Source organism: Neofelis nebulosa, chromosome 4 (genome assembly GCF_028018385.1).
Source record: "Neofelis nebulosa isolate mNeoNeb1 chromosome 4, mNeoNeb1.pri, whole genome shotgun sequence".
In the NCBI taxonomy this organism is placed as follows: Eukaryota; Metazoa; Chordata; class Mammalia; order Carnivora; family Felidae; genus Neofelis; species Neofelis nebulosa.
In genome coordinates, this window is record NC_080785.1 from 25,112,180 (window position 1) to 25,139,108 (window position 26,929).

At 41.8% G+C, this 26,929-nt stretch overlaps 1 protein-coding gene across 1 annotated transcript in view; it reads right to left on the reverse strand.

Annotated features, from left to right (window-relative positions):
• Positions 1–26,929, reverse strand: part of SND1 (staphylococcal nuclease and tudor domain containing 1) — a 425,421-nt gene that overhangs the window by 264,542 nt on the left and 133,950 nt on the right. Inside the window, exon 11 of the mRNA XM_058724394.1 lies at positions 8,897–8,986. Within this exon, the coding sequence (XP_058580377.1) occupies positions 8,897–8,986 (90 nt within the window). The remainder of the gene's footprint in view (positions 1–8,896; positions 8,987–26,929) is intronic.

Consider the following 26,929-nt stretch of genomic DNA (forward strand, 5'->3'; position numbering starts at 1 on the left):
CAGAGGCCCTGGCTATGGAAGCCTTCTTAAGTGGACAGCAGCATTCATCCTCCAAGGAAGGGAAACGGGACAAGCGTCAGGGTGAGCCTACTGACAAAACGAGAAACGTGCTCTCAAGTATCAATTATTCTACAGCAAATGCATAAACCAAGGTAAGTAATGACAAAAGAATAAATGCAAAGATAAAAAAGCAAGACAACACAGGCAGGGAGGGGACGAGAAGTGAAAAGAACATTCAGACCCTTTCCTTTGGATTAATTTTGCAGAGGAGGTCATTACCAAGGTACAAACCCAGGAACGAGAACTCTAACCAAGAGCCAAGTGGTCAGACACATGAAGAAGCTAAACTATTTTCCTTGTGAATATTTCAGGTTTGAAATCAATGTGTTGACAGGGCCATGCTCCTCCTTTGAAGGCTGCAGGGAAGAATCCTCCCTTGCCTCTTCCCAGCTCCTGGTGGCTCCTGGCCATCCTTGGCGTTTCTTGACTCGCAACTACCTCACTTCAATCTCCAATGTCCGCTATCATATGGCTTTCTGTTGGCCTCCGTGTCCCATCCTCTTCTGAAAGGGGCACCAGTCATTGAGTGTAGGGCCCACACAAATCCAGTATGATCTCATTTCAACTTCAATTACATCTGCAAGGAACTATTTCCACATAAGATCACATTCTGAGGTTCCAAATGGACATGAACGGGGGTGCAGCAAACTACAGAGCCCACTACACCTATCACCATGAAAATACCAGGAAAGACTGCCCAAGCCAGCAATCCTCATGAAATAACATTGCAACACTTTAGGAATACCTGAAAACTTGCCAGAGAAAAGTTAACTAGCAAGCGAAAACAAGAAGGCAGTTCCAGGTATCAATAAATGAACTTGTTTCAGATAAGAGCAAAAGACTTCACTCAGACTTTAAACACATTAAAACAAGGAGCTTACAACTACACGACCCTAATTATGAAGATATAGTCCAAAAACACCATTTCTATCACCCGGATGTGAGGAGTTGACAAAACCTCCACCTTAGAACCAACAGACACTGTATACACTGCCTTCTTGTACATACGCAGGTTGGTTACACCCTCGGCAAAGAAACATGCAAGTAACCAGAATTATTAGCCTAACTCTCCGAACGTAAAAAACACAAACAAATCAACAAGAGAGGTCACAGAGAAGGAAACCCTGGAAAGTCAGTGCTTAAAAATGGAATTCACCGATTCTCAATGATGTATTATTTTGCAAACATGTACAGGATGTTTTCTTAAGAATTTTTTGTTGTTAGAAAAGTTACATACACTATCTCTCTATAGGTCCTTTTAAGATGAAACAATTGGAGAAAATAATACCGAGAAAGATAGCAAGAGTCGAGTTCCTTTTCCAGTTGAGTACATCTATACCCCATCCCACTTTACACTCATCTACAACATGAGATATTCTGTACACTGTCACAGAGCGCAAGTGCAAAAGAATCTAGTCTCTGTAAACCAGGAGGTATAGGACGTTCGAAGATTTGCAATTCAGCACATTTTGTAAGGTTTTTGGCACATAAGGGTTATTTTTAAAGAGGGAAAAAAAAGGCTGTCCTCTCCCTACCCCCAAACACAGCTGAGCTGATTCAGCACAAATCTCCCCCTAAAATAAAATCCTAGTTTGCAGAGAATAAGCATGGAAAGTTCCAGCCCCAAGGACGACATTTCAGAAACCTAGCCAAAAAGATCTGGAGTGGGTGGCTTAAGAGAGACTGACCACAAATCATGTTCTAAACAGAAGAACTTTCACCAGAAAACTGTGAGCAACTTGGGAGTCCAGGGAAGAGTCTTTAATAATAAGCAGAACAACCTAAGAGTATTACCCAGATCGGAGAATCTCGAGGATTCTGGTAGCTAATGAATCATTTCCCACAGGTGAACATACAGAAATTTCCAGGAATGCAGTTGAAGGTTTTAGTTCTTTTCATTTAACTTAGAGACAGATGCTTTTTGAAGAGGATATTACAATGTACATCATACAAATACCACACTTTCACCAAGAAGCAATGTGCTCAGCTACACACCCTGACGGCCCTGAAAGCGCAGAGGTACTTTTCAAAAGCCGCACATAAAACATTCAAGAACTCATTACTTAAAAGGCATTTAGGTGGCAGCAGGTAGAAAGCTACCTTGCCGAGAACGGCCAAATTTTCAGAAACAGACAACTCTACAGTTTTGTTAATTACTTTCACTAGATAAGTGAGCTAACGAATCAAGGATCATTCCCAAAGTCCATAAGGTAAAGGGCATGTAGATGACCCTTGGTCTCCAATGCATCCTGACACATTGCCTTCATGCCTAGGTGGGAGAAGTCTTACTAGAAAAAAGCAGTCAGAAATTGTAAGTCATTCAAGTCATCTCTGGATTTGGTGAATATCTACAGTCATTTATTCAAAAAATTTACAGCCATGTTGATGGTAACAGCTGGCCCAGAGAAGGCAAGGACAAGCAACCTCGTATAAACCTGTCAATTTAAATCACAACTCATTCACAACCTCAGGGCCTATTTTGATCACTAATTGTAAAGGACTTTTCCATATCATGAGTGAATCAAATTAATATGAAGTGGAAAATGAGGAGATGACAAAGGAAATGTTTATAAAAACCAAACTAAAATACATCGCAGGTAATTAAGAACAAAAATCCGCTGACTTCCAGCTTTGCACTCAACACAGCTGATTAAGTAACACACTGCAAAAGACAGAACTTAGATGTGTTTTTAAGGAAAAGGATGGCCCTGTTAAATAACAAGCAAGGAGTGAAGGAGTTCCTCCTCAAGAAAGCTCCAGGTCCTTGAAGAGCTTCCAAAAGTTGAGTGAAAAACTGCTTCTGCTAAGGAATGTTCCTCCAGGTACCTTCAGAGATCTGTCCTTGCACAGGGGAAGGAGCACTGAGTGCGCCTCAACTACTCCCTGGCTTTGGGCCAAGATGAAAAAGCAACCTGACCTTTCCTTTCTCCCAGATGCTCCCAAGTCACACCTATGCCAAGAGATCAAAGAGAAAAGGAAATCAAGCCTCAACATTGGCTTAGCAATGTTACCTATGACCTCACGTTGTCTGTGTAACCAGCAGAAGAACATGTAATCTGACATAGGTTTCTCCGAAGAACAATTTGATGAAACATCACTTCACAGGGACATCTCAAAGACTAATGAGATCATGTCTAGAGGGCTGAAGGCATTCAAAGGGCTGATCTATGGTGCTCTTATCACCTGCTGAGATCTGTAGACTAGGATCCTACAGCTACAGAAATCAACTTCTTGTAGTATGCCAGGTATGTGTTATATACAAGAACTGATGTTATCCCAAAGAGGACCATGACCCTATGTATCTACATTATTCAGTAACACAACATGGTGGTGGGCCTTTCTAGACCTTTAATTTAGCACAGCAATGAAATGCATAGACACCTAGATAAAACACTTAATTTCTATGAGCTTCTTTACAGTTTCTTTACCTGTAAAATTAGGAATGATACATCTTGGGATGGAGTAAAATTAAGTAAATTAAGTAAAATTAAATACTCAGTGCTTACCACAAAGGACAATGAATGACAGCTCTGACCCTGTTAAGCTTGAATGAGTGTTATGTAAAGTGTCCCAAGAAGTCTGTCTAGCTCACAGTACAAATTGGAACAGCATGAAAATCATATGTAAGTATTCACCAAATTGCGAACAAGCCACATTTTCATCTATAGTTGGCATCCTAAGGAAATAAGGCTATTAACAGTAGTTGGGTCACCAACCGGTTCTCAAAGCACATTAACCCAGAAATAGAGGGAAGGTCATTTATATGTAGTATCAACCATTTCCAGGTTGACTCGAGAGTCCTGCCACGAAGAGATAATCTCGTGCCACGTCTTCCACATCTGGCTAACCCTAGGCAAATCAGGTAGGGCCAGTTCCTACCACCCTTAATATATTCACATCTGGATCCACACAGCCTTCATCCCATTGCTCCCATTTTCCCCTAAAGTTAATTAATTTGGAAGAAATTTATTGAGCACCTACTGTGCATCATAAACTGCATGTACTGAGCAAAACAGATGTGGGCCCCAGTTGGCCTAATATAATGAATCTAACAAGAGAGAGATAGTAACAGAGAATCTCTCAAATACATTAAGATGTGAAAAACTGTGAAGAAAATATTAGAAAAGGGGGGTCGACTTTCTCCACAAAGTCAAGTTTAAATTAAATCTGAAGGATAATTGTGAGATTAATAAGGAAGGGGAAAGGAGGACAAAGTGGGTATCCCAAACAGAACAAATTCCAAGTGCAAAAGCCCTGAAGTGAGAGGGAGCATAATGTAGTTCAGAAACCTAATGGAATGCCAGAAAGCGGGCCAGGAGGTGGATCAGAAAAGGGGTAGGAGCTTCTTTCTGGGAAGCAGGATGGAACCACATTATGCAGGACCTAGTAAGCCAAAGGAAGCAATGAGAAGCCAAAGCCTTAGGCAATGGCAGAGCACAATGTTACTGTCATTGGTAAAGCTCCCAGTAGCTGCAGGTGGAGAATGGACTGCAATGGGAAAGAGTGGCTATGGGAAAAGCACTAAAAAAGTTCCAGGAGCCTCAGTGAGAGGAGATCTAAGACAAGACAGCAGCAGTACAATGGAAGGAAGAGGAAATGCACATGTCTACACAGCAGGAGTTGGTGAGGGACTGGAATAAGGGGGTTAAGGAAGAGAGGGTGTCAAAGATGTCTCCAACAGCAACAAAGAGGCATGACTTCCAGAACATGGGAGGAGCCCCAATTTTCTGACAGGATATCACAACTTTGGTTTTGGACATGACGGATTTGAGTCTGGTGGACATGAAGATTGTTTCCAGCTACCCCAAGTAGTTCCACGCCCCCAAAAGTACGAACTTCAGGAAGAAAAGTACAAACTTTCCAAAAGAGAAGAATCATCTAAAGCAATATGAATTTGAAATAACTCCTGGTATTATTTATATCCCAGTAACTTTCCAAGTGTCTGCATTTATCAAGAAAAATGCTCAATTTTCAGTGGAGATAGGAGAGCCTGGACTGAGCATATAATGCCAGGGCTGAAGCTTCCATGCACTCTTGCTTCTTGCGATTCCATCTCTTCCACCTGTCCATTTTTGACCCCTCAACTGTCCAAACAAGTTACAAGTCTGAATGCAACAGTTCCCATGGTGATGGAAACTGTGCAATTAAGGGACAGGAGTTACAGTGATTTAAAAGTCATCTGTAAATGCTGTATTACATAGACTTAAAATATTTTGAGATTCTACTTTCGAGATTCTATGAGGTAGCTGGGAGAAAATTCCCAGTGAAGATCCCAGTTACCATTACCTTCCTCCACTGAGAACAAAATGACTTAGGCACCCACACTCTTCCTTTCAATAGACTGACCTTCTCTAAGGAAGAAAAATATATATACACAGAAAGACACTGCTCCCGCTGCTAGAAGAAGGCTGCAGCCCTGGTTATTTTTGGAGGACATCATTCTCACCATCTTATACACACCTAGGATATCACACCACAAAACTGAAAGACGTGTGGAAGTTACCATGGATTCCATTTCTCCACTATATTGGGGCCATGAAGAACCCCAGAAGAAAGTAACAAGACAGTTCTTCACCATGCATATTCCTTAGTCAAGATTTCAGTGAAAGCACAGATGGCAGATGGTAAACAGAGGATGGGGAGGGAATTCTACCAGGCAGTATGGCAAGTCAGACAGCTTCTGAAACACTTCCAAGATACACATGTATCCTTCTACGTCTCTCTCATCCAGAGAACACACACACAAACATACACTTTACACAACACATACACACTTTACACATACACAAATGTCCGAGCAGGCAATCATTTTGTGGAAGTTGGAAACTTGACACCACATCCAACCAATACTACTCAAATCTGTGCAATGGGCTGGGGGCGCCTGGGTGGCTCAGTCAGTTAAGCGTCCGACTTTGGCTCAGGTCATGATCTCTTGGTTTGTGAGTTCGAGCCCCACGTCAGGCTCTGTGCTGACAGCTCAGAGCCTGGAGCCTCCTTCGGATTCTGGGTCTCCCCCTCTCTCTGACCCCCCCATGCTCATTCTCTGTCTCTGAATAATAAATAAATGTTTAAAATAATAATAATAAATTTTAAAAAAGAGAGATAATCTAAAAAGAAAAATCTGTGCAATGGGCTGATGGCAGTCAAATTAGTTACACACTGATTCACATCTCTTGACCTCAGAGCCAGTTAAAAAAAAATTGATAACTGAAAAGGGGAGGCTGTGCTAGATTCTATAAGAAGCAGCATTATTAAACACAACACCACAACAGACTGGCATCTGGAAAAATATGAAAGGCTAATATCCTAGATTCTGGTAACAATCCCACGAGACAGGGGAAGGCAAATAATATTCCTAGTTCACAAGTGATGAAACCAAGGCTCAGAGAGGTGCGTGGTTCGATTAATTAAGGCACTTAGCCAGAATTACACCTTGGGAATGAATTGAAGTGAATTTCCATAACTGAAATAGAGACCACTGAACCCAACAAAGCACCTCAGCAGTTTACCTTCAATCTTATTTCTCTACATTCTAGAAACTCCTCAAAACTGTCATATTATAGACTCTCTGGGATGGTCAAATAATAGTCTGGGCAGAAAAGATGATTTTACCTCCATTATCTTGCTTAAGCTGTGACAGGCTGCCCTAATCAGCTTTCATGCACAGAGGCACATAGGCACACATGCTCCCTCTCGGTGCCTCTTAATCACCATGTGCCATGCTGAACAGCTGCAGAGGTCTGAAGGGAATTGGCAGAAATGTGCAATGATGTGCTAGCCACCCCCCTGAGGCAGCAACTGCCCTGCCTGCTCCCAGACTCGAGAGTAAACATGGGTGTTCGCTGTCGCAACTGATGGGCCCAGAAGACAGGCAAGAGGTTTCAGGTGGTGAGTCAGGAAAAGCAGTTTGCATCAGGAATGTTCCGGCCCAGCAGAGCTGAGTAGCATCCTACTCCCCACGCAGGGATACGGTATTCATCATTTATACAATGTCACCGTGGGGGACAAAACTTGGGCTCAGCACAAATAGAATCCAATCACTCTTATGCAAAAGAACCAGTAAACAACGCTTCTCCCACCAAGAAGGAACCTAATTGCTTAAGAATTGCCATCATATCTGACACTTGAGGTCGGTCCTTCTATCCACAGACAGAGGTCTTTACAGAGGCCTGGACAGGTTCTGAGAGCAGAACCCTGGGCTAACCTTCTAGGACCACTCAGCATTGGCTGCAATAGCTGTGATCGATGCTCCCAGGGATGAAACAGAATCAGGCAAGGGCACTATTAAAGAAACCAGGTGGATGTCAGAACACACGCCACGCAAACAGCTGCACAGGAATCAAATATGCGCCACCACTCCTTTCGAGGTGATTTTGGATGGATTTCAATAGAAATCCACACTTTTGAGGGAATTCCTTGTTTGCCTCTATGCTATTGTTTATGAGCCAGTAAATGAATGATAGGATATACACTTGGTGAAATAGAGATGTCGACATTAGATCAGATAACAGGAGATCTAGAAATTGAAAGAGGCTTAAAGCCATCATTCGCACTACACTTCATGAATGAATACAGCATTCTGTCAAGTCTTATACAATGACAAATGAGCCTATTCTCTGAAGGAACCTGAGGAGATTTAACGTTCATTTTAGGAAATCCAGTTTAGTTTCTCTGTTTCAAAATTAGCAATTTCATCTCATGCCAACTTCAAAATCTCTGTTATAATTTATATGTCTAGTGAGTATGGTATACAATAAAAATTGCTTATGTTTATGAAAGACTACTTTGGCACTGGTTCAAAAGCCAGAGCCTTATCAAACCTGTCACATCATTAAAAATCTGCATTTAGGTAAAGAATGCTAATGTGGCATTAATGTGTTAAGGCCAGATATACAGCAGAATGGCCTTATCTTTCTGAAGATATAGGAAAAATCAACCCAAAACAAGGTATTTTCCAGAACAACCCTCACTGAAGCAAAGTACAGAAAAGACAAATCACAGTCTCTCCTTGAACAGATTTCCATCAACTGCCATCAAAGGAACGACGCCATTCATTTCCTTTGTTCATCAAGGACACAGACACCTGCCCAGAATATTGACGGTGGGGAGGGCAGGGAAAATAAGGGAATGCTCAGAGGCTCACTCTCAGCCTCCCAGAATGGCAAGTTCTGCAGCTGGTCACAATTATGCTCTAAGAACACAAGGAAATGCACTCTTAGGGTCTCTGAGCTGTTGCACCAGACTAGAAAGTCAATGTGCTGCACCAAAGGCTTCACAGGAACTCCTGGGAAACCACACACGACTCCCCTCACACTTGCAGCAGAAGCTCCAGGAAATATGACAAAAGCCGAAGAAGTGGAGGAGGCATATGCACCACAGTTCACTTCAGGAAGCACGCTCCCAATCCAGGAGAGCCCCTCTTCTCAACAGCTAACCTATCCCTCAGAAGCAAGGGAGGCAGAAAAAAATTGGAAACTTTCCTTCAATAGCATATCCCGCAGCACCGACTTTTAATGGAGGTGGCTGAAGGGAACGAGAGAGCCAAGTAAATGAAGCTCAGGGCAATATGCAATTATTGAAACTGGAATTGAGCCTGGACCCTGGAAAGAGCATGCTGTCAGGGCTTTGGCAATCACACTGCGGTCAGGGCCCCAATTTTCAATTTCTCCCATGGGATACCACTTCCCGATACACAGACACGCCCCTCTTCGTATCGAAAGTAATTCCACTTGACTTGGTGGACGAATGTCATCTGCAGGTCTCTGGGATTCCATGACGAGGGCCCAGCTTACGATGATCCCCAACAATTTGCAAATATGTTTCTGTCATCCTTTACCTTTTTCCCAATAAGCTTCTTTCGAAGAAATTCCCGAGCTTCAAACATGTAGGGGATGTCATATAGGGGACGAAGTTTCTTGTTCTTATCCTAAAAGAAAAACAAAGTATCACATCAGGAATGAAAAACAAAAAACAAAAAACAGGCAAATGAACACAGCCAATAAAACCAGACACTGGAATACATCTGAAATATGCTACGTTGGAAATATACTGCCTCCTCATATCACAGATACTGATACTAAGTGCTAGATACACCGTAAATAATTAATAAATATTTGGATGAAGTATTTTATAGGGAATAAGATTATCTTTTTCACACGATAGACTCAAAAATAACTACTGGAGGGGCTCCTGGGTGACTCAGCAGGTTAAGCGTCTGACTTCAGCTCAGGTCATGATCTTGTGGTCCATGAGTTCTAGCCCCGCGTGGGGCTCTGTGTTGACACCTCAGAGCTTGGAGCCTGCTTTGGATTCTGTGTCTCCCTCTTCCTCCCTCCCTCCCTCCCTCCCTCTCTCTCTCTCTCTCTCTCTCTCTCTCTCTCTCTCTCTGCCCCTCCCCTGCTCACACTCTGTCTCTCAAAAATAAACATTAAAAAAAATTTTTTTTAATAAATAATAACTAATGGAATGTTTATAGTTACCCAACCTGGAAACAACCTAAGTGGTCATCACCTGTATTAACTGTGGTACAGAAGAAGCTCAGTAAGTATTAGGGCCCTCCAAATATTCATAGATACACTATGAATCTAGTTCCATTATTCTGTAAGCCGTTATTACACACCTACCAACCAACAGACCCATACAAAGCTCTCTGTAAATACAGATTATAATCCTAGATTCAAAATATTTGCAACCTAACAGAATAACACAAGAAAAGATACGAAATGGCAACACAAAGCAGTTTTGAGTAAGTGCTAAACTGTGATATAGACTAGGGACTAAGTGCTATCAGAGTTCAGGGAAGTGGAAAGAAAGAAGTAATCAGGAAATGTTTCACTGACAAGGTTTCACTGAATTAATGTGAGTTTACAGGGTAAGAAAAAAACTAGGAAGAAAATTAGAGTTTAAAAAACAGAACAAGCTAAAGGAGGCAGGAATAAATAGTATTTCAACACAACACTCACATGCATGAATATCGACATACACAATTCTTTCATTATCTCACAGGCCCCAGACTTCTCCCCAAAAGGGTTACTATTCTAAGCATAGAACTTGGGGAATATGAGAGAAAGTTCTAGAGGGACTTGACAGAAGAGGGAATGGGTAGGAAACTGAAGAGATATGAGAAGCATTTTAAGAAATGAATTAACAGAATGGATACAGCGGATAAAAAAAGAATCCAATATTCTAACTCATGGTGACACATACATGGAGTCTAGAAAAGTTTGCCTTTTGATGGGGAGAATGGAGGGGTGGAGGATGTTAAAAGAAACAGGGAGATGCTAGCTAGATCACTTGCTATGATTACTTTAATGTCTCTCCCCAGCTAACCCAGAAGTTCCAAAAGAACAGAAATCCCATCCACTTGTTATTCTGTGACCCTAGAGCCAAGTACAGTACCTCCCCTCATACTCAAGTAATGGCTGGATGAACTAAATACAAAAGAAATATGAAAAATGACATATATATATATCAAAAATATATATATTTCTCTCTCTCTCTAGAGAGAGAGAGAGAGAGAGAGAGAGAGAGATACACACACACACACACACACACACACACACACAACACACAAAATGCAACCAAGCTAGAAGAAGACTATGTACAGATTTCAGAATCTCCTGGACCATTAACGCTGGAGGGAAAATTCACAAATAAAGAAGAAAATCAAGGACGAACTCCTGACCCAGAGGTGTGCTGTTGCTTACCATCCTGTACAGTTAGGTAGCTCACCCGGCCTTACCTTTACCATCTATTACACCTCTGACAAAACAAGATCTCTTTATAATCCATTCCACACTCAAAGAAGCATTCAAATTATTTCTTCTCATAAATAGCCAACTCCTCGTAAATAAAGAATCTTTATCATTTTAATACCCCATATTTAAACTAATCCTAATGATAAGATTGAGGTCAAGGGAACTGAAATAGGTGTTTCCTCCTAGACCCTGATCAAGCTTTGGTGTCCAGAACACGTTACTTAAACATTTCAATTCATTGATATCGCCATGATAAACCTCTTATGAGAATACACATAATTTGAGTGTGAGCTTCACATTCGTCATCTAACTGCCTTCTAATTCTTCTGGTTCAAACAACAGTGACCAAAAGGCAGCAGCAGCATTATGGTACTCTTCTTGGAAGTTAAGGAGGCACGTTCAGAAATGAACCCAAGTTTCTATTCCTTCTTGGATGTGTGAGCCTCCACATGCTCTTAACAGGAACATCGATGGCCATACCCTGACCAAAGCCCTGGGGTGTCATGATCACTGCCTAATAAGTGAGGTATGGCCCTGAATATGAAAATCTTTAAAGAAACAGTAACACCGAACTGAACTTTTTCTTACAGGAAAAAGAAAAGGGGAAATGGAATACATGAGAGTTGCCCAGGTAGAGGGAGTTCTGGGTAATACAGGGAAGATATACAGGGTTACAGATATTTTATAAATATCCAGGCAGTCCGATCAAAATTTTGAGTCACGATGGAGGTGCCAAGTATAATATATAAGCCATAAAACGGAGCTTATGATGACACTCAATGATACAGAAAGAATGCCGGCTAGACAGAAGATTCTAGGTGCCAATAATGAACAGGATTTTTCATACAGACAAAATCAATGGTTATCAAAATAAGCCCTCAGGAATAAAGAAGTGCCAGCATATTCATATTTACCACACAATAGAGGACAACCTATTTACAGAGAGTAGCTGTATAATTACACAAGCCTAAGTGAACAATATCTTAAAAAGTGAACTGAACAAAGTATGGACATTTACCTTGCTTAGCCTCATGATCTGTCACAAAACCTGAATGTATGAACCTTACTCTACTTTTTCTGAAACACCAAAGAGATCACAAGGCAGTATCACTTGACTGGAACTCCAAAACAATGAACAAAAGCTAAGAGATACAGTTTTTTAAAATTTTTTTTTTTTAATGTTTTTTATTTATTTTTGGGACAGACAGAGACAGAGCATGAACGGGGGAGGGGCAGAGAGAGAGGGAGACACAGAATCGGAAACAGGCTCCAGGCTCCGAGCCATCAGCCCAGAGCCTGACGCGGGGCTCGAACTCACGGACCGCGAGATTGTGACCTGGCTGAAGTCGGACGCTTAACCGACTGCGCCACCCAGGCGCCCCGAGATACAGTTTTATCAAGAATTCAGATGAAGGTCACGAGATGAGGTACACCTAAATGAATGAAAATGGCTGTCTGGGGGCGCCTGGGTGGCTCAGTCGGTTAAGCATCCAACTCTTTGATTTTGACTCAGGTCATGATCTCATGGTTCAGGAGATCAATCAGGGCTCTGTGCTGACAGCATGGGGCCTGCTTGAGTTTCTCTCTCTTTCTCTCTCCCCACTTTCCCTGCTCATGGTCTCACTCTCCCTCTCTTGCTCTCAAAATAAATACACAAACATTGTAAGAAAAGCAAGGGAAGGGAAGGGAAGGGAAGGGAAGGGAAGGGAAGGGAAGGGAAGGGAAGGGAAGGGAAGGGAAGGGAAGGGAAGGGAATGGCTGTCTGAATAAGAAAGAATCAACAGGACTGACCCAAGACAAAATGCTCTCAAAGAATGAAGGAAAAGTAAATACTATACCAACAAATATCCCAATCAAAAAACGGTCAACTTCAGAGTCTGATTACATGTCTCTCATGAAGCTGGGAAAGACCTAATAGCACAAGCAGAAAACAAGGTATCAGAAGTGAAAATAGAATGATCTTGTTACTCTAACCCTTCAGAGCTAGTAGCTATTGACATCTGCAAACATCTTACAAGAGAGATATTAGAAGTCCCTAGGAAACCACAAAATAAAAGCAATTCCTCCAAATTACCAGGTACATAAAAGCCTCTGAAATCTCTAGGAGGCAAGTGAGGTATGGAATGTATTCTGAGAAAACAGGACTTTAGCAGAATCTTGCCTGATAAAAAGGACTGTCTAGTTTAGAATCTAATTTACACAGAAATATTTTTAAAAAAATAAAAATAGAAGAGAATTCTTGCTTTATCTGGTGGACAGATAATACACAAACCAGTATGTACTGTAATCACTGTTCATCCTGAGAAAGGACATGGTACATATAGACCCTGAAATGACTCCTACATTAGAGATAACTTTAATTATCTATACCTCTCACTGGTTTGGAAAGGGAGGCCCAACACCCAAATCTTAGCATCTAAAGACACACCTGGCATTTTTACAGGAGTTATTTGGCTTATTGCCCAAAACGTCGCTCAATGCTAACTTAGAGGGAATGAAAGAGACCTCCAATCAAGGCCTTATATTCAACCCCCTAGTTTTGGGCCTCAACCTGAAACCAAATTTTATCTAGCTCATCCTGTAACTCAAATATCTAATATCCCTAGGGATGCTCCAGGATTTCTTAAACAAGACCTGAAAAAATACAAACCAGGGCACCTAGGTGGCTCAATCAGTTGACTCTTGATTTAGGCTCAGGTCGTGATCTCCCAGTCGTGGCATCAAGCCCCATATCGGGATCCACACTGAGCTGGGTATAGAGTCTCCTTGGGAGTCTCTCGCTCCCTCTCATACGCTCTCAAAAATAAGTGAATAAACTTTAAAATAAGGGGATGGGGGGAGGAACCATGAGGCAAAAAAAAAAAAAAAAAAAAAAAAGACTAATAAATGTGGTTCCACTAAAATTAAAGCAGTTCCTTAGTGAAAAGACTTCATGAACAAAGTGACAGGCCAAAGCACAAACACTTAGTAGCTGATAACTGAAACAGATATAGAAAAAGCAGAGCAGGATGAGAGCGAGCTGGAGTGCAGAGCCACAGTTGTAATGTGATCAGGGTCTGTTAAAAACAAAACCTCGAAGAAGGTATGGGGTTGAGCCATCTGGAGAAAGACGGGGAAAACAGCCAAAGCCAAGACCCTGAGTGGGCTCAAGGAACAGCGAAGACACCACTGCAGCTATGGCAGCATGCACAAGGGGAGAGCAATCGGAGTTGAAGACACACATCTGACTTAACATCTGTAAAGGTTACTCTGACCACTTTGTTGATAACAGACACTATAGCAAGAAAAGGGTAAAGCAAAAAGAGATCCATTAGGAGACTGGGACAGTAATCTGGGCAGCAAATGGTGGCAGATTACATCAAGGAGGGAGCACCGAAGGAGGTAAGAAGGGATCAGAATCGGGAAATATTCTGACAGAAGGCATGAGAGGTGTGAAAGGGAGGAGCCGAGGATGACTGCAAGGGTTTTTAGGTGAGCAAAAGGAAAAACGGGTGGGGTCATCAGAGGAGATGATCAGGAGTTTAGTTCCTAACATGCTAGCTTCCAAGTCTACAGGCTGGATAAACAAGGGTGGAGTTGGGAGGAAAGCTCTGAACTGAAGGTACACATTTGGGAGTGACTGGCACATAGGTGGTGTTTAAAGCCATGAGTCTGAAAAGGACTTGAGGACTGAGCCTTGAGACATTATAACATTAAAAAGGGCTAAGAGAGGAATTTGTAAAAGGAGAGTGAGAAGGAGCACTCAGTGAGCTAAGTAGGAGGAAACTACCGGAGCATTAGGCCCTAGAAGCCAGAAAAAGAAAGTGAATTGAGAAGGAGGAAATGGCCAATGGTGTCAAGTGCAGCAAACCAGGGCGGGGGCGGGGGCCGGTCGACACTAAGATTTGCATGATGCATTAAGCTAAGTAGAGGTCGTCCATCAGTAACTGGACAAGAAGAGTTCTGGGTGAGCAGCGGGGGCGGAAGGCTGACTGGAACCAGGAATGGGAAGTGAAGGACTGGAAAAAGCAAGCACATGCACTGCTTTTGAAAGCTGTGCCACAAAGGAGTCTGAAGGGATTACGTGGCAGCTGGCAGAGGAGGCAGGGCAAAGAGAAAGTACTTCCGTTTTCCATTTTCGATAGGAGAAAAGACAGGCAATGGTCCAGCGGAGAGCAAAAACCTGACAATGTAGAAGAGAGAGGACAGAACCTCCAAAGCAATGTCCTTGAATAGGCAAGGTGGGAGCAGCTTTCTTTACACCGTAATTCAGCTCAGGTGTGTGCATGCAAATACTGTCAGGTCGGTAGATGCGGTGTAAGAATCACTGGATATTCTGATTACTCCGATTTGCTCTGTAAAGAAAGTAAGAACTGTAACAACTCAATAAGAAAAAAAGAAACAATCCAACAGGAGAACTGACAAAAGGTATAAACAGGCATTTCACGAAAAAACTCCAACTGGACACTAAATACATGAAAAAAGTAATTTTTAATTAATCATCAAGGAAATTAAGTAAATTATGACCCACTACATTGGCAAAAATTTTAAGGTGAGAACGTGGGGAAATGCAAATGCCCTGTTAACCACAGATGGGGAGTAAAAAATGGCTCAAATACTATGGCATCTTGACACGGTGCTACTTGTCATCATTTGGTTAAAGTTGAAGATATGCACCTCTATAATTAGGAAATTCTACTTAGAGGTGGGTATATACCCTAGAAAAGTCTCATATGTGCAAGCAAATATAACAACACTCACATTAACAATGTTTATGGTACGACCCCAGAGTCAAATACTACAGAGCTGTTATGCTAAATTAAAGCAACAAATGAACAAATTTCAAAAAATATTGAGTAGCAAAAGCAAGTTGTAAAATGCTACAGTAAAATCCCACTTAAATACTGACTAAAACCACACACAAGCAACATAGAGGCATATAAGCAACAAAAGTATAAAATGCAAAGAAATCAAAGACAGTGGTTACTGATGTGAGATGGGCAGTGGGAAAAAAAAGGAACAGAGGGAAAGAATGGGTTTGAGAATGAGTACATGGCACTTCCAACTATCTCTGTGAGGTTTTCTGTCTTTAAAAGAAAAAGAAAAAGAAAAAGAGAAAGAAACAGAAACAGGAACAGGAACAGGAACAGGAACAGGAACAGGAACAGGAACAGGAACAGGAACAGAAACAGAAACAGAAACAAACAGAAAAAGAAAAAGAAAAAGGAAAAGGAAAAGAAAAAGAAAAAAAAGAGGGCCTGAAGCACATGTTGTATAATACCAAGGCCGAGAAACGAATGCCTACTAGATTATTCAACAATGTTGGAATGTTTCTTAAGCAAAAAATGTTTAGGGATAGCAAACCCCAAACTTTGCTTGGTCAACATTTTCCCTTTGCTCAGGGAATACTTTACTGCACAGGAATAAAATATGAAACAAACACCCATTCTTTTCCTCATAAAAAATGAATTAAATTCCATTTTGTCCCTCAAAAAGAAAATAAGTTCATAGATATATCCTTCCATGAGACAGAAGGGAAAAATTTAACTACAAATGTGCTCTCAAGTAACCAGGGTCAAAAAGAAGTTTGATTTTTGTTTTTAATAGGAGACCTTAACTATAATAATATTAATTAAAGTAGCCAAGCAGAACTGTACTCTATGAAGATTTTTTAAAAATGGCCGTTGAACTAAAATAAGAACAGACATGATCAGATTAAAATGGATAAAATTTCCAACAGTAAGTAATGGCCAGTCCCAGCTGCCCTGACACACATGCATTTTGATAAACAGAGGCTCCTATTTCCATTTGAATTATAGACTGAACATAGGAACATTACCACATGCCCTGGGCATATTTACAATCAAGAACCTTTCAATTCCCTTGGCAGCCAGGAGACAGAATCCACATGGATATCCACTGTTTTATGGTCCTTAACACAGAGTAGCATATTTTTATTTTTTTTTTTTAATTTTTTTTTCAACATTTTTAATTTATTTTTGGGACAGAGAGAGACAGAGCATGAACGGGGGAGGGGCAGAGAGAGAGGGAGACACAGAATCGGAAACAGGCTCCAGGCTCCGAGCCATCAGCCCAGAGCCTGACGCGGGGCTCGAACTCACGGACTGCGAGATCGTGACCTGGCTGAAGTCGGACGCTTAACCGACTGCGCCACCCAGGCGCCCCTAGCATATTTTTAATAAACGTGGTCAGCTAACTTGAAAGCGACAGTCGGCACCTGGGGAAAGGTTCAAAACTTGGCCAAATGGAAAAGAGTTTGTACCATTCTACCTAAAGGACCATACAGAGAAAGTTCGTATATCCAAACATTTCTCCAGGAGTTGTTTCATAGAAAAAAAGGTGTTTAATTCCTAATTAGCTCCATTTCACCCTGCCAATCAAAGGTAAATAGGGTCTATTAAAGAGACACGGTCTGAGTTAAGTCTTAAATTCACAAGGCAATACATTTCATACATATCTCCATGAGGCAAAGAGGGGATGGTAAACAATAGAAATCAAATTAGAAAAAAAAAATGAAATTAGAAAATCAAATTAGAAAAAAAAGTGATTCTAAAAATTCAGAGGTATAAGATTAGAAGGGCTACACTTTCACCCCCATGATTATGCCCCTGAAGTTCCACTGTTTTCATAGGACCCTCAATTTTTCTTAATTTTTCTGACAATTATATTTGACCTTGCTGATCTCATGTTTAAGGATCTAATAACATGTATAAAAACACTGGAATTTGGGGCACGTGGGTAGCTCAGTCGGTTAAGTGTCCTACTCTTCTTTTCGGCTCAGGTCATGCTCTCACAACTCATGGGTTCGAGCTCCACATCGGGCTCTGTGCTGACAATGCAGAGCCTGCCTGGGATTCTCTGTCTCCCTCTCTCTCTGCCCCTGCCCTGCTCTGTCTCTCCCTCTGTCTCTCTCAAAAATAAATAAACATTAAAAAAAAAAAAAAAAACCCACCGGAATTTAAGGTATAATAATAAATACTATTGTTAATGATGGGGTTCAAGTAGAAGGAGTCTGAGAAAACAATAGAAATAGGAAGGTCATTTTGAACTTATCCCTACTCTTCTCACCTCCAACAGGTTATAAAACCTCATGGGGGAGATGCCTTCCTATATTCGGGGGAAGGAAAAGAGCATCCTTATTTCCAAAGAAAAGATGACATTGTGAAGAATCAAAACCAACAAGCCTTGACACTTCCCTCGTATTCTTTCACCCATCATATTTCTACCGGGCAATCCATTCTTCACTGACCCAGCATAAAAATACTCAGGTCTGTTTCTTAGCATCTTTATCTCCTTATGAAAGCTTCCATGTCACATAAGTCTTACATTAAATAAATCTGTATGTCTTTCTTTTTTTTTTTTTTAAAAAAATTTTTTTTTTCAACGTTTTTTTATTTATTTTTGGGACAGAGAGAGACAGAGCATGAACGGGGGAGGGGCAGAGAGAAAGGGAGACACAGAATCGGAAACAGGCTCCAGGCTCCGAGCCATCAGCCCAGATCCTGACGCGGGGCTCGAACTCACGGACCGCGAGATCGTGACCTGGCTGAAGTCGGACGCTTAACCGACTGCGCCACCCAGGCGCCCCAATCTGTATGTCTTTCTCCTTATAATCTATCTTTGTCAGTTTAATTTTCAGACCCACACAGGGACCCTAGAGGGGAAGGAAAACTTTCCTCCCCTACAATGACACCCTATGACACCTACAATAACAATCCTACCGAGCAGGCTGAATGCTGACAGCAGTGCTACCTGGATGGTGGCAAGGATCAGGATCCCAATTTTACAGCAAGGAACAGGAACATTCCTAGCTCATGTAACAGGTAACAGCAGAACCAGGACTGTGGACCCAGCTATCTCAGAGGCCCATGCTTACTGCTGGTGGGCAGGACACTGTACTCTTGGCTTGTTACTTCCAAAAAGCAATCACCACCTACCAGCGGCTGTCACATTTTGGTGTGCCTAAGTCTCCTCTGGGAGCTCGTAAACATGCAGACTGCCAGGCCCACACCAGATATTGTGATTCAGTAAGGCTGGTATGTGATTTCCTTAATTCTGTATTTTTAGAAAGTAGCAAGAAGGTCTGTGGACCACACTTTCGAGAAATGCTGCTGTATATATTTTGAGCACCTAGCCCCACTTAAAACAATGGCAAGTAAAGGGAGGTTAAAGGTTTAAAAGTCAGAAGCAATAATGAAGTGTTTGATTAATGTCAAATGGTTAAACAAAATAAACAACTAAATAACTAGGGAATTCAGATGTATCTCTGTGTATGTAGTTGGAGGTAACAACTTCTAAACAGGTAAGGCTACTTGAAACATTCTAGTAATGGTGGCAAAACAAGATTTTCAAATATTCCTCAAGTCTGCTACAGGAAGATCAAATGTGGAATCTGAGAATCAAGAGAGAAAACCAACCTTCCCCTTGGCAGGGAACAGCAAAAGTAGGCATATCCTCTCTCTTGTCTGCCCCGTCCTCGGACACACAGTGGTCTAGACCTAGACTAGCCACGGTGACAGCAAAAGACAGGAAGTGACAATTCCCCAAGACAGGCCCAGTTACAAATGTCTTCTGGCAACCTGCCAGGAAAACGGCTTCACAGTATCCAAAGAGGGAAAGAAGCAGAGCATACTTAGGCAGCCTCATGTCCTTGAAGGGACTCACCCGTCATCTGCAGTGCATAGCATATGATTATGTTCCACAGGAACTTGCACATCCCCAAATTAAAGTACCATTTTCAAGACCATCGTGAAAGGGGGAAAAATGTCTCTGGAGACTGTTCTTCTACTCAATTACATTAGCCAACTAGGAGCATTTTCAGAAGTACTTGCTATTTATTGCTCAGATGCAGTAAGGCCGAGAGAGGGAAAGGAGGGTGTACGGGGGGAGGCCAAATATCAGGTCCTTTTTTCCCCCAAGACCCTGTCAAGACTTTAAGAATAAATACGGTAAAGGCTCTAAGATGCTCCAAAACCATTATCCAAGCGGCAAACCATATGGGGTCCCTTCACTTAGCTACAAATACTTCTGCAGGCATAGGAGAGAGTGAAATAAAGGAACAGCACTACCCCTCACAGACCTCAACACCAGTGCTCACAAGGTGAGAACACCAGTGCTCACAAGGAAGAAGCTGTGTAACCCACAGCAGAGCTGGTCCCAGACCCGGGAAGAAAACTGAAAATAAAAAAGACTCTGGAGTCCTGCCCTGTCATGTTCTCCTCGCACAAGGACGGCTTCCAACAAGTTAAGAGGGCAAAATCTTTTCCCCCACTCACCAACTGCTCTGAAAATAGAAGTCTGCTCCAAGGGGGAACTACGTCTGTGCCACCTTTCCTAGAGGAATAGTGAGGATTCTGCTGATAAGACTTGGATAATGAGACAGAAAGGGCATCGGATCCTTGAAGAGAACAAAGCTCAAGTTCACTATTCCTGAAGTCAGAGACGAAAGGGCTGCCCTGGACCTTGAATTCAAACATTCCTCAAGCATTTGATGGCAAGAAATGATCAAGAGTAAGTGAGCAGCTTGCTGCTGATCAATAGAATAAAAAGCCGGGCTCTAAACAATGATTCTGGCACCCGCAGCTCCTGGCTGCTCATCTGCCTCAGTTTCCTCCGAAGAATCAGCAATTTAAGAATTACCTGGCATTACACAGGTGAAAAGAGGGAAAAGCAGGCAAAATTATTTCAAAACTCTGTAAAAATCATACAAGGGATAGATATATTAGTACAAATTGAAGCAACTCTAAGTTCACAATCAAGGAACATCTCAGGTAATATAAATTCCACGGGAAAACCAAATCTATACTTTCAGTGCTACAGAGAAGCAAAGCTACTTAGCTGAGTTAAGTTTTACAACATCTAACATGGATGTTAACAAGAGTTAAAATGTCAAGAGACAGAAGAGATAAGCCAAAGTTACAGCACTAATCACTTTCTGCCTTGTATTACCGTAATTTAATTACTCCATATAGGTCTTATCTTCCCTACCAGACCACATGAGGGAAGATCGCTATAAGAGAAAAAAGATCTTTATACTGCTCAGAAAGTGCCTAGCATAGTGCCATATTCCTAGAAAATTCAACATGCTGAGAGAATAAAATGGGGGAATAAAAGATTCATTTTTTTAAACTCAAACTACACTTCTTACAATATTTTTTATTTAAAAAAAATTTTTTTTAATGTTTATTTATTATTGATAGACAGACAGAGCATGAGTACGGGAGGGGCAGAGAGAGGAAGAGACACAGAATCCGAAGCAGGCTCCAGGCTCTGGGCTGTCAGCACAGAGCCCGACATGGGGCTTGAACTCACAAACCGCGAGATCATGACCTGAGCCAAGTCGAACGCTTAACTGACTGAGCCACTCAGGCGCCCCTACAGTTCTTGCAATTATAGGAATAAATGGAACTGGTTAATAAATATCAAAGTGAATTTACAAAGGGTGGGAGGGAGCAGGGCAATATCACTGTAGGTTCATACCGTTGTTAGCAGAATGAATGCCTCTCATAGAGCACTACTTGAATATGAGCTATTTCTAATGTCTCTACCTTCCGGCTAATATTACCAAGTAATATGCTATACTCCACAAATTCTATTACTGAATAATGATTAAAAATGTTCCAGGCTAGATATCTCACTGTACACATATAAAATCTAGGCTCTCTGTAAGCAGTAATGCAAAAGTAATACTCTAATTCTCAGCGTGTAATGTTACAAAAAAACAAATATACAAAATCCAAAATCAGTCTGCCCTCTTTTGACTTGGCTAAGAATTTAAAGCATTCTTCTGTTCTCTCTGCATGTGTGACACAATGAATTCTATTACTTACAATCTTTGTGGGTAAAAGAATACACTTGATCATTAGCTAATGGTTACGAGAAATCAGAGCACACCTGCAGTACCATTCAGAATTTAAGTAAAACTGAACTGATATTTTAAAAATATCAAGTGTGGCAGCTCAACACAAAAATAAATGATAGTAAACTTACAATATAAAAGCAGATTTCCTAATGTGGAATCGAAAGCACCAGTGTCCCGCCCCAAATTCATACATTTGAGATTAAACTTAAGCCTAGGCAAGGGCATGTGCTGGGGTGGGCTTTGTGATGGTTGAGACAGAAGAAAAGAGAAGGCCCAGGAAGACCGCAGGGCCCTTCCTGTGTTCTGGAGACTGATGTGCAACAATCCTAACAGGTGCAAAGTTAGGCTGAATGACGCACTCTGTGTGCTGTTCAAACGAGCAAATGGAGCTGGGAGGAAATAAAAAATAATCAGTGACTCTCTAGCAGGGCCTCTTTCTACGGAGCTAGTAGTTCTGAAGATCGATTACAAACACGAATCAATGTTAACATGGGAAACCCCTTCAATGGAAGGAACACAAAACGTCTGCAAATAAGAAACCAGAGTTTAAAGGCAGAAGGGAAAATGGAGCAGGGAGAAAGAATCTTCAAGGACAAAAGCAGGCCTGGAGGTCTGCGAGGTAATGGAAACCAGCAGGGACGGGTATATCACAACTGGCTCTTCCCTTCTGGAACTGCTTTCCTTTTCACTGGAAGCTCATAATTAACCAGTTGGCCCCAAATCATGTTTTCTAGTAATGGAGAAATCTTCTCCCACATTTCTTACCCTTCATCCCAGGCTAAAAATGGAGAGCCGATGCCCTCCGAAGAGACAACCCCGTTACTTAAAGTACAGGCTACATGCCAGATGAAACCCATCCAGCACGGTGATGTGCCACAAGCCCTCCCACAGTTCTAGAAGAGGAGGAAGGAAAAGGAGGAAAAGAAAATAAATCTCTTACAATAGGAAACCAATTTTCTCTGTAACAGACCACACGATTAGGGAAGCCCAGTCAGAAGATAATTTTTTGTTAGAGAAAGGTTTCTTTGTGAATGCCTTTCCTTCTTCACCATATTAAAAAATAATTATTAAAGTTTCTTCCTGGAACAACACAGAGGGAAAATGATGCTGGATAGGACACCATTATTTAGCTAGTGCCAGTGGAACCTTCAATTGAGCCAGATTTCCAGTCAAATTTGTGCAATAAATTGCGGTGCATTTCAAAACCCCAGACTGAATTATGTAAGTGAGCAGCTTAAGGTCTCCCTTTAGACACTGAGTTTCTGACTTGCCAGTTGCATCACTCCAAGGTCTAATTCAGGCTGTCAGGTCTAGTGCCACATATTTTATCCACCAAATTCAAAGTACGCTCAGTCTGGGTTTCATTCACTAAAATGAGGCCTGTGACTTTTCAGGACAGATATCATTCTAACCCTACAGAACGAAGATGACTCTCTTTTACTCTCTGGTCTACCTGTCATCAATCAGAAAACTACAACATTTATCACCCACTACCACCATGGAGAAATATGGACAAATCAAGTTCCCAGCCCTATGAACAGCACAGACATGCATGTCCAGCCCCAAACTGGCAAGGCAATTTCTTTATGTAGACATTATACCTTGCCCTACCGCAGGAGGAGACCTTGACAAAACGGAATCCAGACCTCTAGAGGCTGCTGCTAGAAAAGAGACTGTACTTTCACCCAATCTGGAATTAACACAGTCAGGAAGGGGTTGAGGTTATTCTGTACCAGCCATTTGCACCTGATGAACAAACAGGCAAGTGACCAGATCCCCAGAAAAGTCAGGTAAAAGAGGGTGTGGGTGGGGAGCCTCCCACTCTGTTTGCAACAGTAGTTGTCATCCATGGCCATTTGTGTCGTGGATCCGAGGCTGGTATCTTGGTCACTGAGAATGCAGTTTAAGCTCCTGTATTATGTAAGGTCACTCTAAATTGATCAATGAAACTTTAACTGTGCCTATTTAACAACATTTTTATGTCAATCACATCACCATCCCATCGTGACCACCACATGCGGTTCCTAGGGCTGACCTTCTGACTTCACTCCCCAACACAAGGGGCTGGCTCCACTCCCGAATTTCTACAACACTTTGTTAAAAAGAAAAATAAACATCCCAAAGATGTGAGTGCCTACTGTGTGCTTGGTACTTTAAAACTCGTTTCCAATCCCCACGGCAACCAATTAAACTGGAATTACTAGCTTTGCTCAACTGAGAGGTTAGACACCCAGAGGAAAAACATGCCCAAGACAACACACGTCAGAGCAGAAGATCCCAAAAAAGAGCTGTCTGGCCCCAGAGCCCATACTACTTCCTCTCTTTCATCTGCCTCGATACCAGTGAGGTGGCAAGATTGACAGATTACCCACAGGCTTTTCGCTCCCATCTGGTTCCACACTCAATCCCCCACAGACCTGAAAAGGTCAATTAATTTCAACATGTACTGCATGCCCACCCAAAGCCACCAGCTCCCGGGAAGCTCATCGAGATTAAGTTGGATGCACTATTTGTGCCCGTTACGAACCTACTGTCACTCAGTTTTAAATCTAACCTTTTTTAAATTCCACTTTGTGATGCTGAGATGGGAAAACTGCCAAAGCACGTTTCTGCTTTGCCAGCTGGTTCCCTGTTAAGCTCTGCCAGTAGGGGATGTTAGCCGGAGAATGGACAGGAAGAAGGGACAAACTCTTTCCTATTCCTGTCGGCTACTCCAGAGCCACACTTCCTCCTCTCAGCAATGGTGGTCTGTTCCAGTGGCGGTAACTGATTCCAGCTTACAGTTTTCCCAACGCTCCCAGAAGAAGTCTCAGCACATCTCCTCACATTCTCCAGAACCGATCAACTGGCAGCCCCTCCTGGCAGAGCTGGGTCCCAGCTCCGTGGTGTTTCTCCTTCAAGTTTAGAGACACAAACCTCAGCTCAACAGAGGTCTGCGTCCCCCTTCCAATGGGTCCATCCTTCAAATTTCTAAGTTTTCATATTCTGGTCTCTTATTTGTCCTCCCAGCCCTACAGGTGGTAGGTGCATCTCATAATGAACACCAACCACTATGTGAGCCTTAGTGCTCTCTTTCTGCCGTTTTAGTATTCTCATACCTGATTAATAATTTCTTCTATCAGGTTTATCTGCTAAAATAACTGGTATGGTTTTCATCCCCTAAGACAATGGCCAAAAGGCTCTTCACTATATAACTGGACAAAGAAATGTGCAAACACCAGATAGTTCCAGTCTCTTTAACCAACACTTTCCCCAGAGAATACTGTCTCTGACCTGTTCTAGACTACTGGCACCCGGCAGTACCCACATATCAGGACCATCTACAATGCAGAAAAACAAGAAAAATGGAAGGGGTGCACAAGAAAGGCTTCCATTGTTAAAACAGATGATGGAGAGAAATGCTTGAAAGATTTAGCTGGTAACACAAACAGTACACTAAAGAGATTTCTAACCCAGTGCATGCCTAATCCATGAAGTTAACATAAAATTTAAGCAATGAGAACAATGTACCCTAAACCTTTTTCTACCTGATATGTTGTTAAATGCTCTTCTGTATAGTGAATCCTCCTGTGATCTTAAAAAGCTCAACTACGGCAAGGCTACATTCATGGTTTCATGCGTTGGGATCATGGTAAGTAAAGATGGAAAAGTAAAAACCTTCAATGTATCAAGGTGGCTGCTAAAGCACAAAGAGGAATGGAATAAAGTGAGGGCTAGTAGGCATGGCCAGACTCACAGGCATAGAACACCAACAACATGTCATATTTCTATAGCAAGATGGAAGAATGAGAAAAATAACACCAGATTTGATATTATAGATTTTATCATAGAAGGTTACTGAATGGATTCTAGAAACTTCTCTCATGTCATCAGCCCCAAAAAAAAAAAAAAAGTGGAGCTCACTGGTTACCAGGGACCTGAGGGGAAAGGGGGAAAATTATTTAATGGGCATAGAGCTTCAATTCTACAAAATTAATTTCTAGAGATCTGTCCCCCAACAATGTGAATATACTTATCCCTTCTGACTTGTACCCTTAAAAAATATAGAAGATGGTAAATTTTAAGTCAGGGGTTTTTTTACCACAAGAAAAAACTAGAGCTCATTCAAGGCAACAGACTGATTTCTATAATCTGGGAGAAACATCAGCATGCTATCAAATTCCAAGTTAACATGAGAGTTTACATATGAATCCAGATCTCTGGTTAGGGGAACAAAAAAAAACAAAAACAAAAACAAACAAACAAACAAAAAAAAGAGCGAGAGAGATTACTGGGTCACTATTTATGGGTATAATCAAACATGTTAGCCCAGTTCTCATCCCAACAACTATATCCCAAACTGTTTCCTTCCTGAACAAGAACCACAATGGAATCTTCTCTTCCTCTTTTTATATATTATATCTTCTGCCTGGATGGGACTGCTACCTCAGCACTAAAGAATCTGCTTACAGGGGCATCTGGGTGGTTAAGCATCTGACTTCAGCTCAGGTCACAATCTCACAGTTCTTGAGTTCGAGCCCCACATCAGGCTCTGTGCTGACAGCCCAGAGCCTGGAACTTGCTTCAGATTCTGTGTCTCCCTCTCTCTCTCTGCCCCTTCCCTGCTCACACTCTGTCTCTCAACAATAAATGAATATTTTAAAAAATAAAAATAAAAAAAAGAAAGAAAGAATCTTACTAAAATGACAAAAATTCTGAAAGGCCATGTTCAAATGCCATCCACCCCTATCAGGAAACCTTTTCTGAGCTCTCTAACCAAATATTCTTTTTTTTTTCATGGCATATCTCTCCCAAGTCAGTACATAGACTTCTTATATCTCATAGGTTATAACTCCAGGTTAAAACCGCATCATACTCACCTTTTTAAACCAACTGTATTTAATCCTCAAAAACAATTAATTCAACAGAGTAAGGGAATGAGGCTCAGTGTAATTTACACCCTAGGTCCCACCAGTAGAAAATGCCAGGGGCAAAAGCTGAACTCTGATTCCACAATGCATAGCTACTGGATCCTATTACAAGGCATAAGGACCCCGTATGCTCCTCCTTCTTTAGGGAAGGAGAAAAAGCCATTTTCCTTCTTCCAACCACTAAGCATTTTGTCCTGTAAGAGTAGAGTTCTTGTACAAAAAGAAGAGGGAAATCACAATTAGCCTGAACATTCCCTACAAAGCACTCCCCCCCGCCCCCCAACCTAGAGAGATATATGCAAGGTGACCTCCTCACCCAGAACTCCAGCTCGGCCTCACCA